This window comes from Peromyscus californicus, unplaced genomic scaffold (genome assembly GCF_007827085.1).
Source record: "Peromyscus californicus insignis strain IS unplaced genomic scaffold, ASM782708v3 Scaffold_5__1_contigs__length_169319896, whole genome shotgun sequence".
NCBI classification, from domain to species: domain Eukaryota; kingdom Metazoa; phylum Chordata; class Mammalia; order Rodentia; family Cricetidae; genus Peromyscus; species Peromyscus californicus.
Window position 1 is genome coordinate 45,457,195 of NW_026294573.1, and position 18,508 is coordinate 45,475,702.

General features: G+C 47.2%; 1 protein-coding gene across 1 annotated transcript; it reads left to right on the forward strand.

The window, feature by feature from the left end:
* Positions 1–514: 514 nt before the first annotated feature.
* LOC128096615 (sodium- and chloride-dependent creatine transporter 1-like) lies at positions 515–2,601 on the forward strand. The gene is given in 3 exon segments (XM_052716386.1): positions 515–1,354; positions 1,356–2,357; positions 2,359–2,601. Coding segments are annotated over 3 exon segments (1,905 nt in total). The 3' UTR covers positions 2,422–2,601.
* Positions 2,602–18,508: the final 15,907 nt, after the last annotated feature.

The window sequence follows — 18,508 nt, forward strand, 5'->3', positions numbered from 1 at the left end:
CCAGCCACTAAATTAGACATAGAGGCCAGGCAGTGGTGGCACACACCTTCAATCCTATCACTTGGTGGCAGAGATCCATCTGGATCTCTGTGAGTTCAAAGCCACCCTGGAAATAGAGCCAGACAGTGGTGGCACACACCTTTAATCCCAAGACTTGAGATCTCACATCTTTGCTTGGGAAGAACACACACCTTTAATCTCAGGAAGTGATGGCAGGAAGCAGAAAGGTATGTAAGGCACGAGAACCAGGAACTAGAGGCTTTTAAGCAGTTCATTTGAGACCCTCGGGGTGAGGATTCAGAGGCTATCAGTCTGAGTAAACAGGAACTCACTCTCTTGAGGCTGAGGATTTCATAGAGGTAAGATCGTGGTGCTTTGGAGGTCCTTCTCCAAGTGCAGCCAGAGCCCCTTGCGTGCCTGCCACCCTCGAGGCACCGCTACCCCGCCCGGCCTTCCCCCCCCCCCCCCCCCCCCCCCCCCCCCCCCCCCCGTCAGCGTCGCGGCACCAGGGACCATGGTGAAAGAGAGCATTGAGAAAGGTATCTGTAGCGTGTCTGGCGACGAAAAGAAAGGTCCTCTCATAGTGTCCGGGCCTCACGGTGCTCCGGCCAAGGGCGATGGCCCCGCGGGCTTTGGGGCGCCCGGCTGCGCCCTTGCTGTGCCGCCTCGAGAGACCTGGACACGCCAGATGGACTTCATCATGTCATGCGTGGGCTTCGCTGTGGGCCTGGGCAACGTGTGGCGCTTCCCCTACCTGTGCTACAAGAACGGTGGAGGCGTGTTCCTTATTCCCTACATCCTGTTCGCCCTGGTTGGAGGAATCCCCATTTTCTTCCTGGAAATCTCACTGGGCCAATTCATGAAGGCCGGCAGCATCAACGTCTGGAACATCTGTCCCCTATTCAAAGGCCTGGGCTATGCCTCCATGGTGATCGTCTTCTACTGCAACACCTACTACATCATGGTGCTGGCCTGGGGCTTCTATTACCTGGCCAAGTCATTCACCACCACTTTGCCCTGGGCCACGTGTGGCCACACCTGGAACACTCCTGACTGTGTGGAGATCTTTCGCCGTGAAGACTGTGCCAATGCCAGCCTGGCCAACCTCACATGTGACCAGCTTGCTGACCGTCGGTCCCCTGTCATCGAGTTCTGGGAGAACAAAGTCTTGAGGCTCTCTGCGGGGCTGGAGGTGCCAGGGTCCCTGAACTGGGAGGTGACCCTATGCCTACTGGCCTGCTGGGTGCTGGTCTACTTCTGTGTGTGGAAGGGGGTCAGGTCAACAGGAAAGATCGTGTACTTCACCGCTACATTCCCCTATGTGGTCCTTCTCATGCTGCTGGTGCGAGGGGCCGCTGCTGCCTGGAGCCCTGGAAGGTATCGTCTACTATCTCAAGCCTGACTGGTCGAAGCTGGGGTCCCCTCAGGTATGGATAGATGCCGGGACCCAGGTTTTCTTCTCTTACGCCATCGGCCTGGGGGCCCTCACAGCCCTAGGCAGCTACAATCGCTTCAACAACAACTGCTACAAGGACACCATCATCCTGGCACTCATCAACAGTGGGACCAGCTTCTTTGCTGGTTTTGTGGTCTTCTCCATCCTGGGCTTTATGGCCACAGAGCAGGGTGTGCACATCTCCAAGGTGGCAGAATCAGGGCCTGGCCTGGCCTTCATTGCCTACCCACGGGCTGTCGCACTGATGCCTGTGGCCCCACTCTGGGCTGTCTTGTTCTTCATGCTGCTGCTGCTCGGTCTGGACAGCCAGTTTGTAGGCGTGGAGGGCTTCATCACCGGGCTCCTGGATCTCCTCCCGGGCTCCTGCTACTTCCGTTTCCAAAGGGAGATCTCCGTGGCCCTCTGCTGCGTCCTCTGCTTTGTCATCGATTTCTCCATGGTGACCGATGGTGGGATGTACGTCTTCCAGCTGTTTGACTACTACTCGGCTAGTGGCACTACCCTGCTTTGGCAAGCCTTTTGGGAGTGTGTGGTGGTGGCTTGGGTTTATGGAGCTGACCGCTTCATGGATGACATTGCCTGTATGATTGGGTACCGACCTAGCCCCTGGATGAAATGGTGCTGGTCCTTCTTCACCCCATTGGTCTGCATGGGCATCTTCATCTTCAACATTGTATACTACGAGCCGCTGGTCTACAACAATACCTACGTGTACCCATGGTGGGGCGAAGCCATAGGCTGGGGCTTTGCACTCTCTTCCATGCTGTGTGTGCCCCTCCACCTCCTGGGTTGTCTCCTCAGGGCAAAAGGAACCATGGCAGAGCTCTGGCAGCACCTGACCCAGCCTATCTGGGGCCTCCACCACTTGGAATACAGAGCTCAGGATGCAGATGTCATGGGCTTTCACCACCCTGACTCCAGTGTCTAAGCGCAGTGAGGTCGTCATGGTGGAGAGTGTCGTGTGACAGGCACCCCCAGCTCATATCACCAGCTCATCCTTTGGCAGCCGTAACAGCCCCCGCTTTAGCCTCTACCCATCCCAGCCAAGTTTGGGGGTCTGCCTGGGCAGGGGAAGGGAGGAAGCACCATAAATGCTAACAAAAATAACTTTTTCCATTTTTAATAAAATGTCAAAAATATCACAACACCTCCCCACCCCCCAATATCTTGGTGAAGAAGAATGGAACCTGTTGTATTGCAAACTTGGTCCTGGCTGTGAGACATGATTCTGCCACAGATACAATGGATATTGCTGCAAACCACAGAGTAGGCACACACAAAATTCTGCAGGGAACCATGACCATGCCTAACAACGACTTTGAAATCTCCAAAAAGATGATGGGATCTCACTATGATGATTCCACATGGACTATGGTAAAGCCATTAAGCTGATGACCACCACCCAGACAGAGATCGGCTTTGGACTATAACCTGCTCAGAACAATGTCGAGATAGCTAGCTAAGATCCCCACAATGATGATGTCATCAGGATGATGACAATACCACTAAGATGACAAACTCTACCCAAAGATCAGCTTGGACTACAAACTGCTCAGCACAGTTTCGAGATGGCTAGCTGAGATGACCCAGCCTCACAGACCTTCTTGAGCAAGGACTTGAGACAAGCCCTGCACTTTCACATTATGCAGAGACTGGACAACAAATGATACAGCTACCTCTCCCAGGACTTGACAATGAACCCAAAACTATTCTTTTCAGGATCCCCTAAAGATGCCTTTGCCCCCAGACAGCAGGGAGTAATTTCAAGAACATGAGGCCCATATTCCTAAGAGGTAGGGTGGGGGGTTTTTGGTCGTTCAATGGGTTTTGGATAATTGTCATTGTTTAGGATGGTTGGTTACAAGTTGTTATTGTTAATGGTCAAGAAAAAGGCTAAACAAAGGAGATTAGATTTAAGGTTCTTGTTTGAAAAAAAAGAGATAGATAAAAGATAGATTATTGAATCTACTCTAAAAAAGATATAGAAATGATAGAATAAAGAGCAGATTATTGAATCTACTCTGAAAAGAAAAAGGAGGATATAGATATGATAAGATAAAAAGGTAGATTATTGAATGTACTTTTAGAAAGCAACTACTAGTTTTAAATATTTTACATTGGATTGGGTTTTTATATATTGTTTACAAATTTTGTATTGGACTCACCAAAATAGAATAAATAATAAATTTTTTTGTCTGAATTTGTGAAATGCTAATGGACTGGACATTGTTAATGTAATTTTTGGCTGTAAATACTTATTGTACTTATTGTATATATATAGTATATATTATATATAGCATATAAGTTTTCTTATATTTGTTATAATTTTTTGTTTTTGTTTTTTTGAGATGGGATTTCTCTGTGTAGTTTTGGATCCTGTACTGGAACTCACTCTGTAGCCCAGGCTGGCCTTGAGCTCACAGAGATCCACTTGCCTCTGCCTCCCAAGTGCTGGGGTTAAAGGTATGAGCCACCACCACCTAGCAGTTACAAATTTTTTAAAAAAAATTTTAGACAAAAAAAAATGGGAAATGTGGTGATATTTTATTTGTGCTTTAGCAAATAAAACTTATCTGGGGATCAGAGAACAGAGCCAGCCACTAAATTAGACATAGAGGCCAGGCAGTGGTGGCACACACCTTTAATCCTATCACTTGGAGGCAGAGATCCATCTGGATCTCTGTGAGTTCAAAGCCACCCTGGAAATAGAGCCAGACAGTGGTGGCACACACCTTTAATCCCAAGACTTGAGATCTCACATCTTTGCTTGGGAAGAACACACCCTTTAATCTCAGGAAGTGATGGCAGGAAGCAGAAAGGTATGTAATGCATGAGGACCAGGAATTAGAGGCTTTTAAGCAGTTCATTTGAGACCCTCGGGGTGAGGACTCAGAGGCTTTCAGTCTGAGGATTCATGGAAACAGGATCGGCTGAGGAGTTGGCGGGGTGAGGTTGGCTGTGGCTTGTTCTGTTTCTCTGACCTTTCAGCCTTCACCCCAATATCTGGCTCTGGCTTTTTTCTATTAATAAGACCTTTTAAGATTCGAGTTACAGCCGGGTGGTGGTGGCGCACGCCTTTAATCCCAGCACTCGGTGAGTTCGAGGCCAGCCTGGGCTACCAAGTGAGTTCCAGGAAAGGCGCGAAGCTACACAGAGAAACCCTGTCTCGAAAAACAAAAACAAAACAAAACAAAAAGATTCGAGTTACAGATGAGAGATGAGAATGCATGGGCTCCAGGGCAGCATCTAAAGAGAATGATGGACAGAGACTTGTCTGATCCTTGAAGCAATAAATACCTCCTAGACCAAGAAGAAAGGGTACTTTTCTGTTTTTGAATCTGAGAAGTATGGCTTCGAGGAGCAAGAGAGAGGAGACAGCAAAAGTAGAATTTCAAGTCATGGAATTCAGTTAGGGTGACTACTCCCAGTTTGCAGGAAGCTATTCCAGATTTAGGTCTGAAAGTCCTCCTCCTAGGTACGCTGTTCTTCCTAGACAAAGTGGGGTGTTTGGTCATCTGGAGTCACTGGGAGAGCCATATGCAGCAGGGAGGAGTATAGTGTGCCCATGGAACATTGGTCACAGGAACTGAGAATGGAGGAACACTGGGAGCTGCGACTGGAGCTATTCTGCTGGGGGGTAGAGGCTGAGGCTAGGCTGTGAGAGTTGAAGGCTAAGGGCCAGGGAGCAGGAAGCAATGGAGGGTTCACTGAGGAGTCCCAGAGTCCCTTGGAGTGTCCACTGTTGGGAAATTCAGGATCGGAGGGCATTTTGTTGATTTTTTTTTTTTTTCAGAATGGGAGGAACTTGAGTAAATTTATAGGCATCCTGAAGGTAGAGGTAAGATAGCAAGATTGAATGTTGGAGGGAAGAGGGCCTTGCTATGGAGTTGGACTCCAAGGAGAAGGAGCTAATGGGGTAACAAGTAGGTAGATTGAGGGGGAATAATATTATTTTAAGTGGAGAAATCTAAAGGAGAAAACAGAGGGAGAGACGGGCAGGAGGACTTCAGGGGCCAGCCACCCTGCTACACAACAAACCACGGAGTAAGAATGAAAGTAAGGTTATAGAAGTAAGTAAGAAATGGAAAAAGTCCCAGAAGCAAAAGATAGACGGGGATAATTTAAGTTGAGGAAAACTGGCAAGAAACAAGCCACGCTAAGGCTGGGCATTTATAAGTAAGAATAGGCCTCCTTATATGATTTGTTTGGGAGCGGGGTGGCGTGCCCCCTAAAAGAATAAAGAGTGAAAAATCAGCAACCAGAAGCCTGGATACAGATGTCCACTGTCTTGTACCAGGAGAGAAAGCTTAGGGACACTTACATTGTTGCCTCTATTAGCTTCAAACATTGGTCGGTGTGTGTACTGGAGATGGGTGAAAGGAACGAGGGGAAGCACACCATATATGAGCAGACTGTCAGTTTGTGTCTGTCAAGGGAGAATCCCACCTTGCCATTTTCTCCAGCAGTCCTTGAGGAACTAGGCACAGAAACAAAGAGCACCTGAAGCAGGTGAGGGGAGGAGAGCAGGGCTGGTGAGGAGGCTGAGGGGAGCGTATTTTAGACAACCAACCCTGGGCTGAGTAACAAGGAAGGAGCCAGAAGGGCGTTGATAATTAGAGGTAATGGGGAATCCAAGGCAAAGAATAGACAGGTATTTCCTCATGACAAATGGCCCCAGGGGTAGGACTTCTGGGTTGCTTGGCCTTGAACAAGCCATTTACTGTTGGAAACTTTGGTTCTTCCCTACTCCCAGTAACATTGCATAACTACTATGGTATTCTTCACCTCCCAAGCCGATGTGTGATTGTATAAACCAGTATGTCCTGGACTCTTGAGCCTCTGGGCAAAGCACTTTCTGTACTTTTCCTCCTGAGTCAGGTGTGAATCATTTCTGTTCAGAAGGAAAGAGCCCTGGGGAACAAGACAAGAGATCTCAATTTGGCAAGGCCAGGTGCCAAGCTGGAGTTCCAGCCACCAGCTCCAAATTCCCGTTCTGATTACTCTGCCTAAGGGGTCTCAGTAAATATTAACCAACACTGGATGACCTTGGACAAGCTACTGAAACCATTCACCAGGCAGGTTAACTCAACTACCAGTGCTTTCCAGCATGCTGCTGGAGCTCAGGGTGGCCATGCAGAAGCATGAACAGAACGGTGGCAGGGATAAAGGTACACACGGAAATGGTTATTCCTTGAAAGGCCGTTGCCTCAGGTTGGGTTTTCCAGAAGCGGAGGCCAGCAGGGGCTCTTGTCCTGGGGCTGTATAAGGGTAATGCTTGCTTTCGGAAGTTGGGGGTGGGGAGCAGGAGCAGGCAGACTAAAGCCCTGGGAGGGATTGAGCCACTTTTGGAGGCCTGCTTCACTCTTGTTCCCGTAGGAAGTGTTGGTACATGAGTTGTGCACAGTTAGTCTCACCAAGGGACAGATGTCAGTCAACTATTGGGGTGGTGGTGGTATGAAGTTGGGGGTGGTGGTGGTAGTGGAAAATGGTCTTGTTTGACTTGGGGAAGTTTTGTGTGGAAGAAGCAGACTTCATCAACAAACCCTTATAAACAAAACTCGCACGTGGTGGACATGAAGAAGCGGCACCCACTGAACCAACTATAGCTACATTTATGGTCTAAGTACGAAATGCCCCCCCCCCCCACAAGGTCGTCTGTTGAAGTCTCTCTCCCTAGTTGCTGGTGTTACTTTAGGAGGCTCTGGGAACTTAGGAAGTGGGGCCCTACCTGGAAGAAGTGGGTCACTAGGGGAGGGTTCTTGGGGGTGGATTTTGTCCCTGGTCCCTTCCTCCCCACCCCCCTCTCTTTGCTTTCTTTCCAGGGAGTCAGTATATAGATCTGATGAAGTCAAACAGTTTCCATGAGGATTCCTTGGGTTTTTACCTTGACCTTGGAAACTTCTGTGGTGAGTTTCATATAAAAGTATAAAACAACTCAGGGGTCCCCTGGGCAAATGTGTAGAGTCAGCTTGCTGTGCTTGGTGCTCTTTTGTATTGGGATAGTGTGGCAGACCAGCCCACATTTATTTACCCCGGGGACCCTTGAGAAATGAGAGAGAAGAGACTTAGTTAGAAATAGAGGGGATAGAAAACACAGGATAGACTCAAGAGGGCCTGGATCCTTATCCACCGGCCCAGAACTTTATTCCAAAAATCTGTTTATAACAATGCCAAGAGGTGGAGCAAAAGACCTCCCCCTTGCTAGTTATAGTCAAGTGTAGACCCTTACAAACACCTGGTACCCAGGCCTGTGGTCCAGTCAACCTCTTATGCAGTCCTGCTGGGTACAGCCACCAGGAAACCTATTGGCTCCAACAGGATAGCAGGAAATTGGCAGAATTCCACTAAGAACCCATTACCACAGCAATCAGCAGCAAGCATTTGGTGGCACATTCCTCTCCCAGCTGTGAGCTGAGGGGCAGCAGGGGTCACAACTGTTTCATTTATTAAAATAACTGTACCAGGTGAGAATGGATGAGGGACCGGCTGATCAGGGTCTCCCAGACTCTTAAATGTGTATAGGAAGACAAGTTAGGAAATTGGTCGTGCTTGTTAAGATCAATCTATGTGAGTCTATTTAATGAGTAATAGGGATTGATTAAGATATAAATTGAGGAAATACACTCATGAATACAGAGCCGAGAAAGCAGCTGAAGTTGTCCTCTGTTCTGACCAGGAGCGAATGCACCTGGCAGTCTGATCATGCCAGGAAGCAGGAAGAAGGGAGCACATGACTTGTAGAATAGTATTTTAAGGTGTGTTACTTTTGTTTATATTGCATTTGTTTAACTCTGTGAAGCTGTGTTACTGTGCCTGTGTAAAACACCTGATGGTCTAATAAAGAACTGGCCAATAGCAAGGCAGGAAGAAGGACAGGCGGGGCTGGCAGGCAGAGAGGATATATAGAAGGAGAAGTCTGGGAAGAGGAACATAAGATCTGGGAGCCAGAGAAGGAGGATGACTCTAGGGCCAGCCACCCAGCTACACAGCAAGCCACGGAGTAAGAGTAAGATTTACAGAAATAAGAGAACATGGAAAAGCCCAGAGGAAAAAGGTAGTCAGGATAATTTAAGTTAGGAAAAGCTGGCTAGAAACTAAACCAAGCTAAGGCTGGGCGTTGATAAGTAAGAATAAGCCACCGTGTGTGATTTATTTGGGAATTGGGTGGTGGACCCCCAAAAGACCAAAGACCAACCAACAATAATACATGACCCCTCTCCCTTTCCTTTTAAGAGGTCATGTAAGAAGGCAAGATGTACCGCCTCTTTCGGGCCACACAGCCCAAGGTCATGGGTGGAACAAATACCACTACAGGTCATGATAGTGATCTTGCTATTTAGCAGAACATCTGGGTTGTTTGTAGTTTTTGACTATCACTAGAACTATGTGTATATAACATAGTTTTAAAATAAACATGTATTTTCATTTCTCTGTAATAAATGTCCTAGTGTGCTACTGCTGGTTGGTGTGGGAGTTGCATATTTCATTTTCTTAAGAAATTGCCAAGCTGGGGTGGCGGTACACTCCTTTAATCCTGGTGCTCAGGAGGCAGAGGCAGGTGGATTTTTGTGAGTTCCAAGCCACCTGGTTTACAAAGTGAATTCCAGGACATTTAGGATTTTCACACAGAGAAACCCTGTCTTGAAAAACCAAAAAGAAAAAAATAAAAGAAAGAAAGAAGGAAGGAAGAAAGAAAGAAAGAGAGAGAAAGAAAGAGAGAAAAGAAAGAAAAGAAAGAAATTGCCAAACTATTTTCCATAGTGGATGAACTATTTTACTTTCTGTTCCAACTTTTCTAGGTTCTCCATTACACTCACTATTTTTTGTTTTCTATTTTAGTCATTCCTTATTTTATTTTTGAGATAGAATCTCTTGTATCCTAGGCTGGCTTCAAACCTGATATGTAGCTGAGGGTGTCCTTGAACTTCTGATTCTTCTGCCTCTCTCTCTCAAGTGCAGGAACCACAGACATGCAGGACTATGCCCTGTTTATAAAGTGCAGGGATTGAACCCAGGGCCTCACCCAGGCTAGGCAAGCTCTACCAACTGAGCTACATCTGAGCCCTATTTGAGACATCCTTATGGATGTGCAGTCTTATCTGATTGTGGTTTTAATTTGCATCTCCTAATGGCTAATGATACTGAACATCTTCTCAAGTGCTTTTCACCACCTGTGTATCCTTTTTGCTGAATTTTATCTGTGACTTTCCCCCTGGTTTTCTAATTAGACTGTTTTGTATTTTTTTACTGTTGAATTTTCAATGATGTTTATATGGTAAACTTCTTTGCTGATATGTGATTGCAAATATTTTTCCCCTTGCCTATTGACTTAGGATTTCTAGTTCTGTGAAGAGACACCATGACCACGGTAACTCTTATAAAGAAAAACATTTAATTGGGTGGCTTACAGTTCAGAGGTTCAGTCCATTAGCATCATGGCGGGACATGATGGCATGCAGGCAGACATTGTGCTGGAGAAGGAGCTGAGAATTGTACATCTTTGATCCACAGGCAACAGGAAGTGGTCTGAGATACTGGATGTGGTTTGAGCATATATGAGACCCCAAAGCCCACCTCCACAGCAACACACTTCCTCCAATAAGGCCACAACTACTCCAATAAGGCCACACTTCCTAATAGTGCCACTCTCTTTGGGGGTCATTTTATTTCAAACCCCACCATACCCATAGTTTGTTCTTTCACCCTAATAGGGCTTCTTCCTTTCCTTCCTTCCTTCCTTCCTTCCTTCCTTCCTTCCTTCCTTCCTTCCTTCTTCTCTCTCTCTCTCCCCCTCTCCCCTTCTCTCCTTCCTTCCTTCTCTCTCTCTCTCTCCCCCTCTCCCCTTCTCTCCTTCTCTCCTTCCTTCCTTCCTCCCTTCCTTCCTTCCTCCCTTCCTTCCTTCCTTCCTTCCTTCCTTCCTTCCTTCCTTCCTTCCTTCCTTCCTTCCTTTTCTAGACAGGGTTTCTCTGTGTAGCCCTGGGTGTCCTGGAACTTGCTCTGTAGACCAGGCTGGCCTCTGCCTCCTGAGTGCTGGGATCCAAGGCATGTGCCACCACTCCCTGATTTAACAGGAGTTTTCAAAGAGCATTTTTTTTGTTCACTTCTTTTTTTAAATAGTTATGAAGTCCATTTTATCTAGCTTTTTTTCTCTCACAAATCTTAAAGATTTTCTACTTTTTCTAAAAAGTGTTACAGTTCTGCATAAAAGTTCTCATTCTGTTTTGAGTTGACGTATGTTTAGGATGGGAGTGTTAGGCTGAGGTGTGTCTTTTTCCTCTGGATGCTCTGCTCCAGCTCCTCTTGTTGAAAGGCAGCTTTTACTCCTTTGCACGGATTTGCCTTTGGTCATAGTTTTGTGGATCTATTTCTGTGTTCTGTATTCTGTTTTGTTGATGTGTGCCCATCCTTTCACAAATACCAAACAGTCCAGCCTGCTATAGCTTCAGAATAAATCTTGAAACAGGTAATCAGATTCTACTCATCTTATTACCCCTTTTCAAAATTGTTTTGAAAGAGTTTGTAGAGTTCATTGTCTTTCATATACTGTCTAGACTGGGGATGTAGCCCAGTGGCAGAGCACCTGCCTAGCATGTATGAGTCTTGGGTTCAAAACACACACAAACACACACACACACACATACACACACACACACACACACACACACACACACACATACACACACACACACACAGTGGGGAGGAAGTGGGGTGATGTACAAGAGTAAAAGGAGTAAAGGCTTATTTGGGCTTTATTTATGTATGTGGTGCTGGGCTTTGTGTTGACCACCGAGCTACATTCCTGGCCCTGACCTTCTATATACATTTTAGATTAAGATTTCTTTCTTTCTTTTCTTCTTCCTTCCTTCCTTCCTTCCTTCCTTCCTTTCTTTCTTTCTTTCTTTCTTTCTTTCTTTCTTTCTTTCTTTCTTTCTTTCTTTCTTTCTTTCTTTCTTTCTTTCTTTCTTTTTGAGACAGGGTTTCATTATATAGTTCTTGTTGTCCTGGAGCTCACTATATAGACCAGGCTGGCCTTGAACTCACAGTGATCCACCTGCCTCTGCCTCCCATGCCTAGACAACTGGACATCGAGTTATCTGTACTGTTGGAGTTTGGTTTGGCTTGGTTCAGAGTGTGACGCTGACCTGATTCTTCCCACTTGAAGGCAATTAATTTAATTTTGATTTTTACAGGAGCCCAGAGATGAAAGACTTTGAACTTTAAAAAGAGATTTTTGGATTTTTAGAGAAATTGGATATGTTAAAGAGCCTGAAATTTGTTTGTTTGTTTGTTTGTTTTTCGAGACAGAGTTTCTCCATGTAGTCCTGGCTGTCCTGGAACTCCCTCTATAGACTAGGCTGGACTCAGATCAAACTCAGGCCTGTTTCTGCCTCCTAAGTGTAGATGAACAGTCTTATTAAATAAGAAACACAGAGCCAATTGCAGAGTTAAAAGCCCAAGAGGTCAGAGCAGTAGCTGAGAGCTGAGCTTACCCTTCACTGCCATCCTTCTTCTCAGCAAGAGCGCTACTTCCTGTGTATCTGTCTTTTTTTTTTTTTTTTTTTTCGAGACAGGGTTTCTCTGTGTAGCTTTGCGCCTTTCCTGGAACTCGCTTTGGAGACCAGGCTGGCCTCGAACTCACAGAGATCCGCCTGGCTCTGCCTCCCGAGTGCTAGGATTAAAGGCGTGCGCCACCACCGCCCGGCGTATCTGTCTTTTTATAGACTTTCTGTTCTGCCTTCTCATTGGTTGTAAACCCAACCACATGACCTCCTCGTCACTGCCTGTCTGTACAGACCTCCAGGTCTCTATGGTTGGTATTGGGATTAAAGGCGTGTGTCTCCATGCTGGCTGTGTCCTTGAACACACAGAGATCTGCCTGTCATATGATCGGGATTAAGGGCATGTGCTACCACTGCCAGACTTCTGCTCTGGCTTGCTATCAGCTCTGATCCCCAGGCAACTTTATTTATTAACATACAAATAAAATCACATTTCAGTACAAATAAAATATCACCATACCTAAGTTCTGGGATTAAAGTTATGTGCCATCAGGCCCAGTGTCATTTACTGTACCCGCCTCATAGGTACTTGTATTGCAGGTGTGTGTCACCACACCTGGCATGCTGTGTCACTTTCTCATGCTTGGCCTCTGGTGAGAAATCCGGTGTCATGTGGATTCCTTTTCCTCTTTGAGGAAGTCTTTACTTTCTGTTACTTTCTGTACTTTTGTCTTCATTTTCAGAAGTTTGATTACAATGTGTGTTTGTGTCAGTCACTTTTCGTCCCCGTGACAAAATGCTTGAGCAAATCACCTCAGAAGAGGAAAGGTTTGCTCTGGCTCACAGTCTCTGAGGCTCCAGCCCATGCTAGGCCTCTCCATCCCTATAGACCCACAGTGAGTCAGGAGACACTGGCAGATGGAGGGAGGGCATGGTGGAACACAGCTGCTCCCCTCACAGCAGCGAGAAAGCTGAGGGGCCAGAGAGCCCAAGAGGCCACGGCTAAGAAAGACCCTTCAAAGGCACACCCTCAGACACTGGCCTCCTTCAGCAACTTCCCACAGTTTCTACCCTGCAAGAGTCCTTTCAGATACGAATCCATCGTGATTAAAGCATAACTGTGTCCTCTCGACCCAATCATTGTCCCAAACCTCTGCCTCTGAAGATTACGATGAAGATAAAGCCTTGGCATCGAAGCCCCTGGGAGACACTACCCACAGCAGTGTGGTGAGGATGCCTGTGGGCTCATCTTATTTGGTGTTTGCTTAGTTTTTTTTTTAGAGCTCTCATAAGCCCAGGACCACTGCCGCATCTCTCTCATCCTGTGAGGACACAGTGAGAAAGCACTGTTCTATGGACCTCAATGGAGAAGGACAACCCACATGAAGAGAAGGCCCTTTTCCTGCCAGGAGAGGGGCCCTCTAGGAGGCAGGCCCTCTAGGAAGCCTCTTACAGTATCATCCCAGTGGGGAGAAGCAGGGTACCTACTTACTGCAGAGTGTAAGTCCAGGCTTCCCATGGTTTCTACTGATAACACATCAGGGGTGCTTGCCACCACCTGGCAAGGATGGAAGTTCCAGCCCCCGACTGGCATTCTTTGATACCTTCCCAATAGGGGTTTGAGATATCTCACCACAGCCTGGTCAATGTGGGATCTAAACTCTCTCCTCCACCACTGTGTGGCATCTGGCTTTATTAGAATTATTCTGTTCAAAAGTTTTCTGTTTTCCTTTGTGCTTTTGTGTGTGTGTATGAACATGCAAAGGCACGCAGAGGTCAGGGGTTAATACTGTGTCTTCCTAAATTGCTCTCCACCTTATTATTTTAAGACAGTGGTTCTGAACCTGTGGGTCGAGACCCCTTTAGAGGGGTGGTCAAGTGATCCTTTCACAGGGGTCACCTAAGATCATTGGAAAACACGGATATTTACACTACGATTCACGACAGTAGCCAAAGTACAGTTACGAAGTAGCAATGAAAATAATTTTATGGTTGGGGGGGTCACCACACCATGAGGAACTGTATCAAAGGGTCGCAGGGTTAGGAAGGTTGAGAGCCACTGTCTGGCCATCAAGCCCCAGGGATCTTTGTGTCATCCCCCCAGCGCTGGAGATACAGGTACGACTTTGCCTGGCTCATTTACGTCAGTGCTGGGATCTAACTCAGGTCTTTGTGTTTGTGCATCGAGTTCCTCACCGCCCGAACTGTCTCTCCAGCTTGAAAGCTTTCTGTCTTTGTACACTGGCCCTCTGCTGTGCCTTTCACTGGAGACAGCTTTCACTGGGGATTTCCTGCCTCATATCCATTGATGTTTTCAGATCAAAGTCTCCTTTAAGTCTTTTTGGCTACACAAGGCTGAAAAGGAAACTCAGGGTACTCACCGAGGTGGTGTGTCTACCTTTTTCTGGAGGAGGTGTTACAATTTTATAAAACACAGGAAACTCAGGCTAGAAGACCAGCACATGGTAATTTAACTTTGAGACAAGTTGCCAGAACTGCAAGAAATCCCTTCCTGGGAGGCAAGTTCCTCCGTTGGCCAGCACCAAGTCCTTGCTCTCCTGCCAGCATGGGATTCCTGGGGATTTAATTCTTTGGGGTCCATTGTTTTAATAGCCTGATAGCAGAAGGAAGGAACACAATGTCTCTTCGTAGAATATGTCCTTTTCCTGTCAGAGACACCATCACACTTGGTCCCTAACTGCTCTGTCTTCCCTTTACCTCTCAGAGTCATCTTAAATTTCCTTCATTTCCAGCCTCCACCCCTACCCCTGGGGGTGGGTAGTGAGAGAGAGAGGTTTTACTTTGATTTCTAGTTTTACTAGAAAGAATAAGGAAGAATAAGGAAAATAATCTATTCCACCATCCTATAAGGAGGCATCATCCTTATATATATATTTAATTTTTAAAAAATTTTTAAGAAGTATGTTTATATAATTATTTATTTGTGGCACGTGTGTGTGTGTGTGTGTGTGTGTGTGTGTGTGTGTGTGTGTGTGTGTGCATGTGCCAGGGAGCACCTGTGGGGGCCGGTGGATAACTTGTGGGAATCCGCTCTGTCCTTCCACCTTGTGTCAGTCTTGGTGGGAATCGGCTCTGTCCTTCCACCTTGTGTCAGTCTTGGTGGGAATCAGCTATCTCCCTCCACCTTGTGTCAGTCTTGGTGGGAATCGGCTCTGTCCTTCCACCTTGTGTCAGTCTTGGTGGGAATCAGCTCTGTCCTTCCACCTTGTGTCAGTCTTGGTGGGAATCAGCTCTGTCCTTCCACCTTGTGTCAGTCTTGGTGGCAAGCACCTTGGTCTGCTGAACCATCTCACCAGCCTTGCACATAGCTCTATAAAGGTTAGCAAATGGGTGTGGGTAATGCACAAAGACTACATGGTACCTGAGCCCAACTATGTGGAACTTTGGAAAAGAGAAAACTATGGAGACAGGAAAAGTGACTTCCAGGAGGGACATATGAGAGGCCGGGGTGGGAGGAGGCTGTGTGTGTGTGTGTGTGTGTGTGTGTGTGTGTGTGTGTGTGTGTGTGTGTGTGTGTGTTGGAGGGATATATGAGAGGCCGGGGTGGGAGGAGGCTGTGTGTGTGTGTGTGTGTGTGTGTGTGTGTGTGTGTGTGTGTGTGTGTTGGAGGGACATATGAGAGGCCGGGGTGGGAGGAGGCTGTGTGTGTGTGTGTGTGTGTGTGTGTGTGTGTGTGTGTGTGTGTGTGTGTTGGAGGGATATATGAGAGGCCGGGGTGGGAGGAGGCTGTGTGTGTGTGTGTGTGTGTGTGTGTGTGTGTGTGTGTGTGTGTGTGTTGGAGGGATATATGAGAGGCTGGGGTGGGAGAAGGCTGTGTGTGTGTGTGTGTGTGTGTGTGTGTGTGTGTGTGTGTGTGTGTGTGGAGGGATATATGAGAGGCTGGGGTGGGAGAAGGCTGTGTGTGTGTGTGTGTGTGTGTGTGTGTGTGTGTGTGTTGGAGGGACATATGAGAGGCCGGGATGGGAGAAATCTGTGTGTGTGTTGGAGGCCCATCAGCTCACTTGTGCTATGCCACTGGAAATGATGGCATCTGAGTCTGCATGACAGACAGGTACTCCTGCCATTGGCCCTATCATGGCCCTTCAGCTCAGACTCACACTGCCTGCATTCCCACAGCTGCCCCTTGGTTCTCATCCTGTGACACACTGGCCATGTTGCCCAAGCCCAAGGCTGTTTTGGAGTTACTCAAGTTCTACCTACCCTAGGGGCTTAGTAGGTTTTGAACTTGGAGTCAGACAGCCTGGAGTGACATTTCCCTAAGTCTCATCTTCCTTATCTGTACTGAAACGGGGATCTGGGAACCAGTAAGATGGCTCAGCAGGTAAGCACATGCCATGTCAGCCTGATGACCTGACTCTGAACCCTGGGACCCATGGAAAGGCAGAAGGAGAGGACTGCCTCTGTAAAGCTGCCTGACCTCCAATCCACCCCTGTATACAAAATTAAAAGAACAGGATGAAGAGAATAGGAAAATATATAAGATGACGTGGGATGTGCCGAATTCTTGGGTAAGGTGTAAGGGGAGTTTTCATGTGCAGTAGTTTGTCTTCCCTTCTTTCCCTGCATTGCTTAGAGGAAGAGGACTGTGGGAAAGCCTCCGTTAAGTAGCACAGTGATGAGGAGAGTAGATGGGGAAGGAGAGGGGCCGAACACCAGCACCCTTCCCACACTTGCCCACATCTGGAGAGCTGTTGACTTCCTGGGTCCTTATTTTTCAAGTGACAGGAGCCTCCATTTCCGATTCTCACAGGAGATCTGAATGTCCATTGCATCAGACAGAGAGAGCTGCCCAGATCCGACACTAACTCCTTGTGGAAGAGGCTGGCAGGCCCACCAGGCTAACAGGGTAGCCTGCGGGGCAGCGACGCTGAATGAATTTAGTGCCTGTGAAGGAGGCCGGCGTGGCAGGCCCTGGGACAAACTCCTTCTTTGTTCTCAGGACACCCCCTAGACAAACAGAGCCAGTTTTCTTCTGGGCCCCAGCCACACTCAGCTGTGAGGAGAGGTGCAAAAGCCTCTGTTGATTTCAGCCCTAGAAGGAATCAGTTTATTTGTGTCTTGGAGACCCAAAGGCAGCCTGCGGGCTTCAGGGGTTGAGGTCTTAAGCTTACGTTTGCCAAGTTACCAACTTCAAAGCCTTTCCGCTGTAGCCTACAGTGAGAAAAACAGTTTAACACCCTGAACCAGTCACACACACACACACACACACACACACACACAAGAACACTTTTTTTTCACATGTTTAAAATATGAAACGGGGCCAGGGAGATGGCTCAGTGGGCAGAGTGCCTGCTACAAAAGCTTGAGGACCTGAGTTCGGAACCCAAGACCCACCCCAAATCAGGCATGATGGCAGGTAGCTGAAACCATGTGCTGTGGGGCTGACATGGGAGGGTAGGGATGGTGGTTCTATGGCCAGGCAGCCTAGCCAAAAGGAGAGCTCCTGGTTCAGTGGGAGACCCTGTCTGAAAAAAAAAATAAGGTAAAGTGGACAACTCTAAGGAAACAGAATTTTCCAGATACTGCAGGGTTGATGAACACATGAACTCATAGCCTGTGACAGCATGCACAGGCCCCACACATGTTCAAGCCAGACAAAATCCCAGCACAAAGAAGAGGACGTGGGCACCAAGTCCCACCCCTAACCAAGAAGCTATTTGCAATGGATACGTAATGGGAGAAGAAAAACCAGTTTCCTCCACTGGGATGACACTGGGTATGTCCACCACACTTCAGGGCGGGCCCATGCTCAGGAGTAGTCACCAACACAAAATGGTCGCACAGTTTTGGTTTGGTTTTGAGAGAGAAAGAACATGAAGGTGGGTGGGTAGGGAAGGGAGAGTATCTGGAAGGGGTTGGGATAGGGGAAATATATTGTATGAAAAAAATTTTAATTAAAAATTTAAAAAGATTGGGTAAAGACAGAATATATCTGATATTGAGCACTGGTCTCCACATGTGTACACACACACAGACACCCCCACACCTAATACCTACACCCACATAGCCGCCCCCACTCCCATACTCTCCCTACCCCCACACCCCCCAAACACACCCCTACATACACTAAAATATAAAGGGATCTAAGCATCAGGATGTGCTTAAGATCAATAATGCCATGTGAATTGAGCTTGAGTTTTGGGTTATAGATATAAATTTGTAGATTCATGGCTAAAAAAAAAAATTAAAGCCAGGCATACCTGTAATCCTAGATCTGGGGAGTCTGAGGCAGGGAGATTAAAAGGGTGTGTGTCACCACGCTTGGCTCTGTTCCCTAGTATGGCCTTGAACACACAGAGACCCTGCCTGCTAAGTGATCAGATTAAGGCCGTGTGCTGCCTGACTTTGTTTACTTAAAATGGCTGACCTTTTCCCCCTGATCTCCGGGCAAGCTTTATTTATCAAAGCACAAATGAAATATCACCACACACACACACACACACACACACACACACACACACACACACACACACACACACACAATGAAACTTTTCTGAAAATGCAAACATGGGCCAAGAATGGTGGTACATAC